General features: G+C 42.7%; 1 protein-coding gene across 1 annotated transcript in view; it reads right to left on the bottom strand.

Annotated features, from left to right (window-relative positions):
- LOC126184448 (dynein axonemal intermediate chain 3-like) overlaps window positions 1-17371 on the bottom strand; it is a 215446-nt gene that overhangs the window by 173674 nt on the left and 24401 nt on the right. The window contains exon 3 of the mRNA XM_049926839.1: window positions 12623-12751. Within this exon, the coding sequence (XP_049782796.1) occupies window positions 12623-12751 (129 nt within the window). The remainder of the gene's footprint in view (window positions 1-12622; window positions 12752-17371) is intronic.

Below are 17371 nucleotides of genomic sequence, written 5' to 3'. Positions count from 1 at the left end.
AGTCCCATAGTGCTCAGAGCCATTTGAACCATCTGAACCACACACATATGTCCGTCCAGGACCGCGATCCCGAGCCGCGACCACCGAACGCGGGTGAAAGTCAGCTTTATATCAACGTAGCATAATTCCAAAGCGCAGCCTCCATACGCTAGACACATCATAGCAGCACATGTCTTTACCTCCTATGACACTGTAGCACACTGCACATTGCTCCTCACACGACATTACACGGACCTTTAACTAAACATAACTACACATCCCTGCTCTCGCCTCGTCGCGTGACCAGCCATTTAAAAACCTTCTCAATATTATTCTTACTTTACAACATTTTTTAAAAAATAAGATCTAATTTACACCTCCCAGCGCACCGAACCTCACACCCATCCCACCATCAACATACGCAGACGTCCTCAACCCTATCTTGACACTCATATATCACCCCACAAACCATGCCCATTAATCAATTTACCATTCTCATCCCCTCTTTTCGAATTACAAACGTAGCCTGTATCTAAACACCAATCAACTCATCTTTCTCGCACTTTCAACAGTAAAATTAATTTTACACACACCCAGAAATACCAAATGCAATTAAAGAGTCAAACTTTTATACAGAGCATCAAGCACATACGACAATATTCAAAGCTTGGTCCATATTTACCACCTCCACCTTCAAGTAAATAGTATTACCATTGCCGCAACATTCTGCCAGCGCTCGATTTGTACCTACTTTTCCGCTCTTAACTGTTGTCACTAGCGGTCGAATATCACTATCTATAGATTGCATAAATGTCCGCAGCTCGTGGTCATGTGGTAGCATTCTCGCTTCCCGCGCCCGGGTTCCTGGGTTCGATTCCTGGCGGGGTCAGGGATTTTCTCTGCCTCGTGATGACTGGGTGTTGTGTGATGTCCTTACGTTAGTTACGTTTAAGTAGTTCTAAGTTCTAGGGACTGATGACCATAGATGTTAAGTCCCGTAGCGCTCAGAGCCATTTTTTGATTGCATAAATTTCCACATAAAAAAAATCTCGCCCCACTGTTTAGAGACTCCTATATCCGAACACATAGCATCATTCAACTATCACTTGCTCTTATCTAACAACTCATCCATCAGGTCTGGGGGCAAGGTCATCCCTTTCTTTCTTTCTTTCTTTCTTTATTTCTTTCATCAGCAGACAGCTATTTTTTTTTACAGTGGTAGCTAAACTGCGCCATCAACTTAACCTCATCATTCGCGAAACATATCTTCAAATACGTAAACACACTTACTCAATTACACAGCGGTCCCGCTGAGGACATGACCTTCAATATTACAGTTCTTAATCCAATAACCACCCAAACAAGTACTAAGTACTCAAACTAATCCCATAGCTCCTTACAAAGTAAGTGTCCGAGCGTCGCCGTCGGCATGTCAAAGCCACATAGCTGTCCGTCTAAACAGCCGTCCACTCAGCCCCAGGACCAGAATGCTGAAGTGGGCTCTCCCTCTACCTGCTCTCCAGCTATTGTCTAACGACATACAGTGCACAAATGGATTCCTGAATAGCGCAGATCTCTATCTTCCCCTTGCATCTCCAACAGGACATGTAAACAGTGTCATCCCCAGCCAGCGAACCCGACGTTATTCACCCTTTGCTCACAATCTCCACTTGCATATATAAAACCATATTCACTCCTGCCAAAACTTACTTAATAATAAAAAAGCATTCTTCCCTTCTAAGCATAGATGAGTATGCATTTATCTTCACCCATCTGATCTCTGCCATTTAAGTCGGAGAAATACATATCTATTACCTTCTGCAACCTATCTATAAACAGAACAATCTCAGTTACTACACAGGACCTTGTTTTGACCATTCGCCGGAAATGCACACAATGTTGTACACCTCAAACTAGGTACAAGTACAACAGATCCTATCATCTTTATCCTCTACCATCAAACAGTGAAAAAGTCAGGAAGGCACCAATGCGATCCACCTCCAGCGCGGACAAACTGTATTCACAATACTCCCTCCCCCCCCCCCCCCCCCGAATAACTCAGAGTGCAACCATCCAAGAATTCAAGAGTGAGTCAATTAGCGGGCGTTCTAGTGTGGTCCAAACGTGCTGTTATATAGTCATGGCGTATACCACTGTTGAGTAAACCTTGCCGCCAAAAGTGTAGCACTGCGTTCTCGCTCGCACAGGGACACGTGGTGGACGGTGATCGGTCGGCATCGACAGGTTTGAACGTGGTGCCAAAAGTGTGGCAGCGAACGGTCGACCGTTGTGTGATTCAGCTCCGAGGCAGACAATTTTGGCGGGAAACGTGTGGAGGCGACGAATACACGTGGTGAGTGGACAAGGGGCCGCTGTCACGTCAAACTTGACAAGTTCCAGCGTGTCCAGCGAAAACATGTTTATGACGTGGGAGCGATCGCTGGGCTTGCCCCTCGCACTAGTGGCAGGCCGCCTCACGGGACAGGTGTAGGCAGTGTCTCCGCGTGCTGGGCAGGGGGTGGCGAGAATTTGAACTAATTCAGTTGGAGCGCGGACGTCGTGTTGACTGCACTACGATATCAAAGATGTGTGTGCTGACTGTGTTGGAGAACAAGTGATGACCTACTGCTTGAAATAAAGTCTTCAGTACCTTCCCCCCTGCAAAATCAAAGGACGTGACTTACGTTACTATAAGAGCAGTTTATTATTTGACGCGATTATGATAGGCTAACAGTGAAAAAAGATAAGTGAGGGAGAAAGTTCGTATGTGTGATCAATTATGGTGTTGGGATTTGAACTTGTGATATATTTTTGTTATGGATGTAAGGAAAATGGCTTTCTCGTCGAGAAAATCGGACATCTTGAATAAATAATAAATGATAATAATACATAGAAGTACAGTTTTTAGACATTATCGTGTGGGAATTTGAATTTGGCTCAATTTTCTAGTGGATGTAGGCCTATAATAATAAATAATAATGAATGATAATAAATGACAATGAATGATAATGAATGTTAATAAATAATAATGAATAATAATTAACAAAAGTAAGGTTTTGCAGCCATTATCGTGTTGGAATTTGAATTTGGAGCAATTTTCTAGTGGAGGTAGGCCTATAGTAGTAAATGATAAGGAATGATAATAAATAATAATAAATAATAATGAATGTTAATGAATGATAATCAATAATAATAAAAAGACAAGTACGTTCTTTGCAAGCATTATCCTGTTGGAATTCAAACTTCCCGCCATTTTTTTCTTCTGGAGGCTTAGGTTAGTGGACGTAGCACAATTGGGCTATTTTCGCGCCAAAATTGAAAATTGCCGCCATTTTTTCTTGAGGTTAGGTTAGTGGACATAGCACAATTCACCTATTTTCCCGCCAAAAGCCACCATCTTGGATGACGTCATGCGATGTCGCCAAGTCTACATGCCGCCATCTTGGATGACGTCATCGCCGCCATCTTGAATAAATTTGTCAACAATGCAGTGTGTCTTAACGCGAACCTTGCCCCACTACTCACCATTACAGAGTTTCCACCAGCTTGAACTGCCCGCTGCTGATGCAGGGTCCATGGACTCAATGAGGTTGTCTCCATACCTTTAGACGTCCATCCGCTCGATAAAATGTGAAACGAGACTCGTCCGACTAGGCAGCATGTCTCCAGTCATCAACAGTCCACTGTCGTTGTTGACGGGCCCAGGCGAGGCGTAAAGCTTTGTGTCGTGCGGCATCAAGGGCACACGAGTGGGCCTTCGGCTCCGAAAGCCCATATCGATGGTGTTTCGTTGAATAGTTCGCACGCTGACACTTGTTGATGGCCCAGCATTGGAATTTGCAGCAATTTGCGGATGTGTTTCACTTCTGTCACGTTGAACGATTCTCTTCAGCCATCGTTGGTCCCGTTCTTGCAGGATCTTTTTCCGACCGCTTCGATGTCGGAGATTTGATGTTTTACCGGATTACTGATATTCACGGTACACTTGTGAAATGGTCGTACGGGAAAATTCCCACTTCATCGCTACCTCGGAAATGCTGTGTCCCATCGCTCGTGCGCCGACTATAACACCACGTTCAAACTCACTTAAATCTTGATATTCTAGCACTGTAGCAGCAGTAACTGATCTGACAACTCCGCCAGACACTTGATGTCTTATACAGGGTGTTACAAAAAGGTACGGCCAAACTTCCAGGAAACATTCCTCACATACAAATAAAGAAAATATGTTATGTGGACATGTGTCCGGAAACGCTTACTTTCCATGTTAGAGCTCATTTTATTACTTCTCTTCAAATCACATTAATCATGGAATGGAAACACACAGCAACAGAACGTACCAGCGTGGCTTCAAACACTTTGTTACAGGAAATGTTCAAAATGTCCTCCGTTAGCGAGGATACATGCATCCACCCTCCGTCGCATGGAATCCCTGATGCGCTGATGCAGCTCTGGAGAATGGCGTACTGTATCACAGCCGTCCACAATACGAGCACGAAGAGTCTTTACATTTGGTACCGGGGTTGCGTAGACAAGAGCTTTCAAATGCCCCCATAAATGAAAGTCAAGAGGGTTGAGGTCAGGAGAGCGTGGACGCCATGGAATTGGTCCGCCTCTACCAATCCATCGCTCACCGAATCTGTTGTTGAGAAGCGTACGAACACTTCGACTGAAATGTGCAGCAGCTCCATCGTGCATGAACCACATGTTGTGTCGTACTTGTAAAGGGACATGTTCTAGCAGCACGGGTAGAGTATCCTGTATGAAATCATGATAACGTGCTCAATTGAACGTAGGTGGAAGAACATGGGGCCCAATCAAGACATCACCAACAATGCCTGCCCAAACGTCCACAGAAAATCTGTGTTGATGACTTGATTGCACAATTGCGTGCGGATTATCGTCATCCCACACATGTTGATTGTGAAAATTTACAATTTAATCCCGTTGGAATGAAGCCTCATCGGTAAAGAGAACATTTGCACTGAAATGAGGATTGGCACACTGTTGGATGAACCATTCGCCGAAGTGTGCCTGTGGAGGCCAATCAGCTGCTGATAGTGCCTGCACACGGTGTACATGATACGGAAACAACTGGTTCTCCCGTAGCACTCTCCATACAGTGACGTGGTCAACGTTATCTTGTACAGCAGCAACTTCTCTGACGCTGACATTAGGGTTATCGTCAACTGCACGAAGAATTGCCTCGTCCATTGCAGGTGTCCTCGTCGTTCTAGGTCTTCCCCAGTCGCGAGTCATAGGCTGGAATGTTCCGTGCTCCCTAAGACGCCGATCAATTGCTTCGAACGTCTTCCTGTCGGGACACCTTCGTTCCGGAAATCTGTCTCGATACAAACGTACCGCGCCACGTCTATTGCCCCGTGCTAATCCATACATCAAATGGGCATCTGGCAACTCCGCATTTGTAAACATTGCACTGACTGCAAAACCACGTTCGTGGTGAACACTAACCTGTTGATACTACGTACTGATGTGTTTGATGCTAGTACTGTAGAGCAATGAGTCGCATGTCAACACAAGCACCGAAGTCAACATTACCTTCCTTCAATTGGGCCAACTGGCTGTGAATCGAGGAAGTACAGTACATTATGACGAAACTAAAATGAGCTCTAACATGGAAATTAAGCGTTTCCGGACACATGTCCACATAACATCTTTTCTTTATTTGTGTGTGAGGTATGTTTCCTGAAAGTTTGGCCGTACCTTTTTGTAACAACCTGTATAAGCGGTGTAGATCCGCAGCGTCGTATTCTGCCTGTTTACGTATCTCTGTATTTGAATACGCATACCTGTACCAGTTTCTTTGGCGCTTCAGTGTATATGTACATCCATTTTTATAATTTGTGTGGATTTGACAGTTACCAAATGGTATGCACTGCGATTGTTAAACCATTAGTTGACAAACATAACAAACATTAGCCAGGACACTAACTTTACATGTTAGAGTTGACTTTTATTAACTAAATTCATAAATCAAAGAACGACCACTGCTTAGATAACTAAATAGTGAACTGTGACCAAGCGTTTTATTTCCCTTAAAACAAGAAAACTGCTAACACAATGATGTGGATATGCACAGTCTGAAGACTGGTGGAGGGCGCTATCTCGTATCGACCCCAGGTCATTCAGAGACGGCTCTGCTAGTCAGTCGCAGTGTGGATTTAGCCGCACTCATCTAGGCGCTGGTTTGCTGCATGCATGACTGCAGCTGGTGACGGATACCTTTTGGCAGTACACAGATGATCTGTGCAGCGGACCTTTATGAGGTCTGGCTAAATTAACTGTGGTTAGATGATGGTTATGATGACCGAAACATGTCACCACCAACAGAATGCAAGGAAATTGCTGTTTAAACTACTGCTATTTATTCTCACGTATATAAAGTAAAAAACCACTGATGTTACATGTTGGCAAAGTTTCGTGTTTCGAAATTCACTATTGGCGAGAAATCGGACGCCTTTGAAATGAAAACTGGCATCAGAAAAGGTGATGGACTGTCTCCACTTCCTTTTAATTGTCTGGGAACAGATCATTCAGGAATGGAGGAAGACACTTAGGGCCGGCCGGGGTGGCCGAGCGGTTCTTGGCGCTAGATTCTGGAACTGCGCGACCGCTAGGGTCGCAGGTTCGAATCCTGCCTCGGGCATGGATGTGTGTGATGTCCTTAGGTTAGTTAGGTTTAAGTAGTTCTAAGTTTTAGGAGACTGATGACCTCAGAAGTTAAGTCCCAAAGTGCCCAGAGCCATTTGAAGACACTGAGGGACGAAGAGGAAATTGAAGAACGGTTCACACTGGGGCCCAAACTAAAAGGGGTGTACGTTGATTGTTGGACTTTGCGGATAACCCGGCCATGTTTTCCAGCAATACTAACCCAGCGATCATAAAGCTTTGTCGATTGACGGAGACAGCTGCGAAAGTAGGATTACAGGCTTTCTTTGAAAAGACAAAATACATCACCAACATGGCCAATGGACCAGAACAGATGACTTTAAACCAAAGAAAGATTAATCGTATAAACAAATTCAGATAATCAGGACAGATAATCTAACAGAATGGCTTAGAATAGGAAGCGATCATTCTTAGAATACCCAAACTGAACCGAGCATATCATCGGACGAAGAACTTCTATAAGTAGCCGTTCAGCACTGGAGCCAAATAAGGCGCTATGGTACGTTTGTCTAAGTACAATGATTTTATATGCTTCGGTGACTTTGACTATGAACAGATGGGGACTAGTCGATATATGAGTCAAAAGAGAACGCAAGATATTAAGGAAGATTTTAGGCAACAAATTGATCAATGGCTACATAATTTTTTAGATCAGATGAGGGTCTATATAGAAAGACAGAACCAGTAACATCATCGATTAAAAGGAGTAGGCTGTGCTCTACCCACAGGTCTTCAGAATGTCCGATGATCGACTAACAAACAAAACTTGGAATTTCATAAGGGCAAAGGAAAAAGGTTTGGGATTTTTCCATTAATGTGACAAAGATCTCAGAGACCGATGTTCCAGAAACAAAATCGTGTATAGGAATGAAGTTAGACAAATGGTAAAAACTGCCCGGTTTTAAGCTGGGAGAAGAATTCAAAAGTTGAAGGGGACTCTGTCTGAAGACCGGAAGAGACACTGAGTGATGAGTGCAAGAAATACTGGCAGGACTGCAAAGCTGACCGTCGAACAAAAGCTAAAAACGGAAAATAATATTGATTCTAAATCTTAGTCCATAGTGGCTTTATTCGAATGTAAAAAAAAGTAAAATGCTTCGTATTATGAATTTATAAAGTTTATACGTTTGGATAGCGCAAAATTTCGCGACATAGTCCAAAGGACTAGACCACGTAGCAAAACGTCGCAACACACCGATTTGGAAAGAATGATCTACATTGTACTTAGCGGTGGAAGCTGCAAATCTACCGTTGCGACATTTGGTGAGAGCAAATGAGCACTCTAGAGTATCTGAATGTGTTAAACTTTAAAGCACGCATGAAAAATTTATAGAAATGCGTTGAAACACGGTGAACAAACTTACCGTAAGGCACTTTGCTGCTGAACTTAAATGGAATGTAAAACAGGATCTCAAAAACAGCTATATTATCCCAAACATTAATGCAAACGGGCAGCTGTTGGGCTTTGGGAGTATTCTGGTCGTCCGACTGATTCGCTTAGCAGGGTACATCGTTTGGTTCAAATGGTTCAAATGGCTCTGAGCACTATGGGACTTAACTTCTAAGGTCATCAGTCCCCTAGAACTTAGAACTACTGAAACCTAACTAACCTAAGGATATCACACACGTCCATGCCCGAGGCAGGATTCGAACCTGCGACCGTAGCGGTCGCGCGCTTCCAGACCGTAGCGCCTAGAACCGCTCGGCCACACATGCCGGTCATCGTTTGGTGCGAAAGTATTTCAACAAACAACTTTTAGGAGAACTTAGTTAACAATGTAAAGCAAACAATTTCAGTCGATAAAACTGTGATGCAAGTTAGTAATAATGCTCAGCTCATCAGAGAGGAAGTGAACATGTAAATAGAACTCTTGTTCTGATTTGTAACACGACACATTTGGTTCGATAAAGTATAATTACATGGAATATATTTAACGTACGAAAATGGCTGCAATTTTATGTCAATGATATAGCATTTCCAGTGCTTTGAAAATACTGCGTAATCATACGGATATAATCCTAAGAAGTTATTATATTCAGTGAAAAATGCTAACTGTTAATTTTCCTCAAAATGTCAGGTCAGTGTCGCTGCAGGGCCTCTTATCGCACAGGGCTCATAGTGTGTGCTAAAAAAATGTGTTTTGTGAATGCACTGCCTCTGCTAACTGTTCCCTATTTTGTTCCAACGCCAGCCTGGTCTTTTCACACTATCAATATCTCCTTCGCTCTGGAGTCTGTAGTACAGAGCTTTTATCCATTACAGAATTATCACATACTTCAGTTATGTGTAATATACCAGATTCTTTGTACACCTACAAAATTTAGTCCTTGTGACATTACATGTCTCGAAACTAACCAACTCATTATATAATAATTACAATTTTACAGTTTTTCAGTAACTAAATTTTAACATATAAGATAGAACGCATGTCATAAACCTGAGATTCCCACTGCGTATGCATAAATTAATACGCATATTTTAATAGATGCTGCTCATGATAATGATATACATAAAAATACAGGGTTATTACAAATGATTGAAGCGATTTCACAGCTCTACAATAACTTTATTATTTGAGATATTTTCACAATGCTTTGCACACACATACAAAAACTCAAAAAGTTTTTTTAGGCATTCACAAATGTTCGATATGTGCCCCTTTAATGATTCGGCAGACATCAAGCCGATAATCAAGTTCCTCCCACACTCGGCGCAGCATGTCCCCATCAATGAGTTCGAAAGCGTCGTTGATGCGAGCTCGCAGTTCTGGCACGTTTCTTGGTAGAGGAGGTTTAAACACTGAATCTTTCATATAACCCCACAGAAAGAAATCGCATGGGGTTAAGTCGGGAGAGCGTGGAGGCCATGACATGAATTGCTGATCATGATCTCCACCACGACCGATCCATCGGTTTTCCAATCTCCTGTTTAAGAAATGCCGAACATCATGATGGAAGTGCGGTGGAGCACCATCCTGTTGAAAGATGAAGTCGGCGCTGTCGGTCTCCAGTTGTGGCATGAGCCAATTTTCCGCGGGCTACGCATGAAACTTGCCCGCACGCGTTCAACCGTTTCTTCGCTCACTGCAGGCCGACCCGTTGATTTCCCCTTACAGAGGCATCCAGAAGCTTTAAACTGCGCATACCATCGCCGAATGGAGTTAGCAGTTGGTGGATCTTTGTTGAACTTCGTTCTGAAGTGTCGTTGCATTGTTATGACTGACTGATGTGAGTGCATTTCAAGCACGACATACGCTTTCTCAGCTCCTGTAGCCATTTTGTCTCACTGCTCTCTCGAGCGCTCTGACGGCAGAAACCTGAAGTGCGGCTTCAGCCGAACAAAACTTTATGAGTTTTTCTACGTATCTCTGGTGTGTCGTGACCATGTGTCAATGAATGGAACTACAGTGAATTTATGAAATCGCTTCAATCATTTGTAATAGCCCTGTATAATGACTGACTCAATAGCCAATAAAAGACAACCTTTCTAACCTATATAATTTATAAACTATTATAATTTAACAGATTTCAGTAATATCATGGAACGAATCTTTATGAGGCCAACTTTCGCTCCATTTAAAGTCTGCGCTCAACCTGCTCTTAATCATCTTGCGAGGTGCCGGGGCAAGCAGTGTATTTAACACTAAATTCTTCTAGAATCTCCATATGTAAATGATGCTCTAAGCCCCCCTATTCTAACTCCGACTTTTGCTGTTGCACATGGATTAAATAATATACGCGAACTGACTGTAATCAACCCTGCAAGTGGAGTAGAAAAGAGTTTGGCACCTGCAATAATTTAATTTGATAAATAAGTTAAATAAAGGAAGGTTTGATTAACATAGTGAGAAATGATGGGTTGCTCTACCGATTAACAGAATGAAAGTTCTGTCCAAAATAACAATATGATTTATTAAGACTAAACACAAAATAATAAACAAAAACACATGAAACATTTATAATACATCAAATTGGCTCAAATTGGATACTCAAACAAACGCTATGAAGGTGAAGTTGTCCCTAAACTAGATTGTGAGGTTTAAGACGAAGTGGTATGTGGAGCCAATTCCTTGCCACTCAAATCTTAAGAGAGACACACAGCTAACCCAACATTAATTGCTGCTACTCAAGACAGAACAAAGTTAGAAAAAGACGAACAGGCGCGCTCTGCTGAGCTCTGATTATCACCTAGGAAAATCCCTATCTGCCGGTGCTGCAGACATACATTACCAAACTGTCTTCTTAACTGCCAGAACACGATCTGGCGTACCATAGGCGATGGCTGGTTGCTTCGACGTCCTCGACCGAAAGGCGAGAGCCGACTACCTAGAGCACCCGTACTGGCCGAACACACAACATTCCGGCCCCCACGACAGTGGCCGTGGTTAAACGTTCCAATCAGCAACTCGAAAACCGGCGGAAAATTCCACTCTATTGCCGGAGCACTACCATTCCACCAATGGAGATTCTTGGCGCCAATTTCTGCGCTGATTTTGCTACGTCACGGAGCTATGCCCTGAGCAAGCCAATCACAGTTACTATTTTGCAGAAAGTGCGGGAATTTTCCCGCCACAACTGCCTGGATACACAACTCATTCCCACGCCTCACTGGTAGCCCGCCAGAAAGTGTTTTCGCTAAGTTTCTGCGAAGTAACGGAACCTCTAGCCCAGCCGCTACTTGAGACCCCTCCGGGCGTGTCTTTTGACAATGTCGGCGTCTGCAAAGCATTCACTCGACTTCCTCACACCCGTCGGCTTAACCCTTTCCAGATCAGCAGAGCCCGCCTGTCACCGGACCACCCGGGTGACGAGAGACGCTGCGTGGGAAGTCCGCGTGTGAAGGAATAACGACTTTTCACTGTATGCAATTAGAGAGGAAAATCGTAAGATAGAAATATGAGAGAGGGCTCATACCACCTCTCAATCTTTTAGTATAGCTTTAGTCTAACTAGTCTGTATTTTAGCCCAGTGTCGAGAACCGTTTGTGTTCTCTCTCCGTTCGCTTAATTCAGGCTGGGAGAACATATTTTACAGTTATGAGCAGTAGGCATCGAAAGGTGTTTCCGTTCAGTTGAATAATATTTGTGATTATAGTAACAGCTCTGTGACCTTTTTTACTTAATTGCATTTGGAGGAACTTACGATCACTTCATCTAAACTGTGTGCATTTTCACTTTCTGAAGAGATACGACCTACTCGTATTAAGTTCCGCATATTTCCGTGCTAACCTGTTTGTAAATTTATTAGAGAGTTTAAGAGATCTGGTCATCACCGGTAGGATCTGAAAGACGTGATTAAATATTGGTAAACTTCAAATTTGAACTTCAAAAAAGAAGCTTCTGGCAATCTATTTTATGTATAGACCCTACAATAGCAATTTAAGGTTATGATTCGTGCAAACAGCACAGTATCGAAGGTTTATACCACAGTAGGTAGGTTTAGTTACATGACAAGTGTGATGTATTGGAGTCCAGTAACTTCTAACTCTATTCTTTAGACCCGATACATGAGAAATCAATTTTCGTACCGATGCAATACATGAAAAGCAAGCGAAGAAATCATAGCTGTTGCTCCTGTGTGTGTGTGTGTGTGTGTGTGTGTGTGCGCGCGAGAGAGAGAGAGAGAGAGAGAGAGAGAGAGAGAGAGAGAGGGAGGGAGGGAGAGGGAGAGAGATAAACAACATGGATGTTGCGGGACTGTATATGAACAACCGAGGAACGATTGTGGGAGGTGTCCTCTAAGCGAATCCGAAATATTGTCAGTAGCATTTAAATGTACCGAGTACTCTTCTCAAGGTATTTAAGAGCTACTTTTATGACGACATATTGCGTCCACCAACTAAGTTCCATAGACCAAACATTGCCCTACATAATGAGGAAAATTTCGCCAATAGCATCGGAAACAAAAACAGAAAACACGCAGCTACCATTCTACGGATACTGTTGAACTGTACCTGCAATGTAGGCGCTATCCATTGTAGATCAGTGACGCAGTCCTTGTGGGAGACAGTAGGGGAAGAAACTGCTGTAGGGTACATACTTATTCCTTCTTTTGCTTTCTTCTTCCAGCTGCTTAGTCCTTTCTGTAAAATAAATAAATATTCCTTAATAAGTTTGAAGGTATTACTTGAGGAAAATAGCATAGAATCACAGGCTGAACAGTTAATCTAGCAGATAAAACCACTCAACGTGCTGAGATGACTATATAGCACTCACTGTTATTTATGCATCGTGCTTCTAAGAAATGGACAAATATTTCAGCGAACAGCATTTATATGGTTCAAATGGCTCTGAGCACTATGGGACTTAACATCTCAGGTCATCAGTCCCCTAGAACTTAGAACTACTTAAACCTAACTAACATAAGGACATCACACACATTCATGCCCGAGGCAAGATTCGAACCTGCAACCGGTGCGGTCGCGCGGTTCCAGACTGAAGCGCCTACAACCGCTCGGCCACCAGCGGCCGGCGAACAGCATTTATAATTAATTTCATTAATATGGTCTGTAAGTAGGCTGTTTAGGTTTTTATGTTGGTAACGCCACGTAGCGCTCTGAATGAAAATCACTGACTGTGCTGTGTGCAGTCTGTGGATGGTTGGCATTGTAGGAATATTCGCTATTGTAGTGTCGGGCAGTAGGATGTGAACAGCGCGTAGCGTTGTGCAGTTGGAGGTTAGTCACCAACAGTGGTGGGTGTGGAGAGAGAGATGCCAGAGTTTTGATAGATTACTATGTGAGCACGATCTGTACGTGTGTCCTCCAGAAAAAGGAAATTTGTAAAGATGGATGTCATGGACTGATAGATATATATATATATATGATGACTTTTGAACATTATTAAGGTAAATACATTGTTTGTTCTCTATCAAAATCTTTCATTTGCTAACTATGCCTATCAGTAGTTAGTGCCTTCTGTAGTTAGAATCTTTTATTTAGCTGGCAGTATTGGCGCTCGCTGTATTGCAGTAGTTCGAGAACGAAGATTTCTGTGAGATGAGTGATTCAGGAAAGGTATTGGTTATTGTTAGTCAGGGCCATTCTTTGGTAGAGATTATTGAAAGTCAGTTTGCGTTACGCTAAAAATATTGTGTGTCAGTTTAGTGATGATCAGAATAAGTAAAGAGAGAAAAGTCTGAGTACGTTCAGTTTTACTCAGCTGTCTCTGTATCAAATAACGTAGAAGTTTACCAGCACAATCATGCTTAATTTTTCTAAGGGGACGTTTCAGATCGAATAACGGGTGAAACAAAGAAAGTAGAAAGACCATTCTCTTAAGTAAATAAAAGAGTTATGCCGGTATACGCATAAGAAGTTCAGAAAGTAAGTTACACATGACGTCTCGCGCCAAGGCTATTGCTTAACGAAAGTGGCGCATTGTCAGAAGAGAGTACATATTCCGGGTCTCGTGCAGAGACGGTTTTGCTGTGGTACGAATAACAGCTGCAGCACAGCGTGCAATTGAAATGATGCAGCAACTGGAAACGTACTCCAAAGTTGAAGTACGTGGGTCAGTACGGTTCTTGTTGGCAAATCGTCTAAACTGTACACAAATTCATTGTGAAACTTTGGCCGAATATGTAGCGTCCAGCCGTAGTGATATGGTGACAACAATTTGACCAACGCCACACAGACGTGGCTAACTTACGTTTTGAGGCGCCTTGTACGTAAGTTATGCTGAAGGGTTACGATTATTAGTTATTCAGAGGTAACTGAATGGTAAAGTTATACAGGAACGATGTGTAGCAAGACCAGAAACGTGGAAATCGTTCGCTGAGTTCAAAAGAAAGCAGCAACGTTTATAATATCACGTCAGTTTGTATCTCTTTGAACAATTTACGAAGCATGGTAAATTTATTTAATGATCGTTGAGTCGAGATTAAATGCATAGTTTCTCAGCGTCCAGTCTTTACACTGCTCACGAAAAGCTATGTTGCAAATTAAGAACTCAGTATACAGCAAAAAGAAAATCAAGTCCTGGAGCACATCGATTATTTCTAAGAGAATTATAATTACAAGTTCGCGGTGTACTGAAGGGAAGCAACGAATCAAAACAACCTATTGCATAGAAAACAATTATATAACCGTATGATGTGAATTCCATACCACTAAAACTTTCGCAGTAGTCCTGCAGGACGTTTTCAGATCCTTAAACTGTGTAAACGTACATATCTGGGCCACCTTCGTTTTCTGATGACGTTGCACTGCTTGACTCTAGTGCAGATAAGTAATAAAAACGAACTGAAGAAATTAATTGAGCATGTCTGAAAGTGGGCTTGAAAATCTATTAGTCAGACTAGAATAATGCTCACATCAACAAAAGTTTTGCACCAGCCCTTTGTTTCGAAATTCATGGGACAGACAACAATAATTGGCTCCAAGACATGCGTGTATATTTATTTGAAATGTGTCCAGATCACCAGATAAAAAAAAAACAAATATTTGTGTAACAACAAAATCGTCTTTTACTCCCGGGGTTCTTTCAAAGCACTCCTGAGAAACGTCAGTACATGGTGGAACGTCCCCTTACTCGGATGTAGGCTTGAATCCGTTGTGGCATACCGTCAAGCCAGCCCAGGTCAAAATCTCACTTCTCAGTGGCAATTCTGCATAATTCGGGCAGGATGCGTGGTCATTATCGACGTCCAAAAACAGATCATTTCAATCGATCCCATTCATGTTTGACTGGGTTCAAATCCGGGGCACCGGTAGGCTACTCCATTCTGTTGATCTTAGCATGCTGAAGGAATGTGTTCATGAGTACAGCCCGATGAGCATGCGAGTTATCATCCCTCAGGATCAAATTGTTATCAAAATGTTGGCGATACGGCCCCACTACTGGTTGCAGAAACTCGTCTCTGTACAGTAAAGCAGTGAGATTGCCCTCAGCAACCACGACTGATGTACAGGGCCCATGTAATGCAGCCCCATAACATCACTCCAGCACCACCTTGTTGTACATGTGGGACAGAGTGTTGGAGGCGTTCGATATTACCGGGTTATCTCAAAACACGTTTCCTGTGATTATCGCGGTACAAACAGATCCTAGTCTCGTCCGCAAACAACACCTGATGGCAGTCTGCATGATTTCTTGCTCATCAGCAACTGAGACCGTGGTGGTGAGGTGTACAATGTAGCCCTTGCCGTGGTCGTCGGGAATGGAGATTGGCATCATTCAGTCGTTTCATAACAGTGTGATGCGATGCATGACATCTTGTAGGCTCTTCGGATCGCCGAATTCAGTTCTGGAGCACTCAGCCAACGGTTCCTTTGTATCGTAGAATCGATTATCCTCTACACCCGTCGAAGGTGGACGGCCTGTCAGCGTAAGTCCTCGACACAACCTGCTATCCTCCTGTATGTTACTTAAAAGTAAACAGTACTTATGGGAAATTTCAAATTTTCATTGTTTAATTCAGGTTTTATTCGAAAATTCTTGATTTGTAACGTGAAGCAGAGGGATGTTGTAGTAAAAATAAAAAAAAGAAGACAATTCAGATGTATCATATAGCACGAGGAAACACCGTTTCCTCAAAGAAGCCGGCCGTTGTGACCGAGCGGTTCTAGGCGCTCCAGTCCGGAACCGCGCTGCTGCTACTGTCGCAGGTTCGAGCCCTACGTCGGGCATGGGTGTGTGTGATGTCCTTAGGTTAGTTAGGTTTAAGTAGATGTAAGTCTAGGGGACTGATGACCTCAGATGTTAAGACCCATAGTGCTCAGAGCCATTTCAACCATTTTTTCCTCAAAGAATGGTAAATTTTTTTTAAAAAAAGGAAAACAAAAACGTATCGAACATCGCTTCAATACTTCGTCGGGTTTATGTAAAACACGTTTCTGTTATTGCTAAACAACTTTCGCACTTATCAGTCATAACAGGAAACTCTTGCCTTTGATCACGATGAAGAACGTTCTATTGAGTACAAAATGACAACAGTAATTATGTAGATTTCTTTTTAAATTTTTAAAATGCAATTTGTATTTAGTACGGATGTAAAATATACAATGGAATAACATTGAACGATGTTCGGTTCTAATTATGTACAAAACAAACAAACAAACAAATAAAAACAGTTATCCTCTCACACATTCATTTATGATTCTTTACTGCTGAACCTTAGTTTTCGTAGAGCGCAGCTCTAGATGCAACACTTTTGTTGATGTGTGTACAAGCAATTATCAAAAATAAAATAGCACAAATCGTATTAAACGTTCTCGGTGCACCTGTCACGTTAATTCGCTTCAAAAATTCCGCCGGCCGGAGTGGCCGAGCGGTTAAAGGCGCTACAGTCTGGAACCGCACGACCGCTACGGCCGCAGGTTCGACTCTTGCCTCGGGCATGGATGTGTGTGACGTCCTTAGGTTAGTTAGGTTTAACTAGTTCTAAGTTCTAGGGGACTTATGACCACAGCAGTTGAGTCCCATAGTGCTCAGAGCCATTTTTTCAAAAATTCCGATACTGTCGTCGCAAGGAAATCAACTGACTGTCAGAGAAGCAACTGAACCACAAACAGAAACAACGATGCTACAGATGACGTGTCATTGTGGCGCCAATGTAATATCTAATCAGAGTGGTTACTACTAATGCATTTATATCTGTATGTTCCTGTTGTTTCTATGACAATCAATTGCTTTCCTGGTGAAGACAAGACCGGAAATTGTCGGAAACTCTATTAAGCATTTAATGCAATAACTCCGCTGAG

This window comes from Schistocerca cancellata, chromosome 4 (genome assembly GCF_023864275.1).
Source record: "Schistocerca cancellata isolate TAMUIC-IGC-003103 chromosome 4, iqSchCanc2.1, whole genome shotgun sequence".
NCBI classification, from domain to species: domain Eukaryota; kingdom Metazoa; phylum Arthropoda; class Insecta; order Orthoptera; family Acrididae; genus Schistocerca; species Schistocerca cancellata.
Note: the sequence above shows the minus strand (reverse complement) of the source record. Positions and strands in the feature narration are given on the sequence as shown.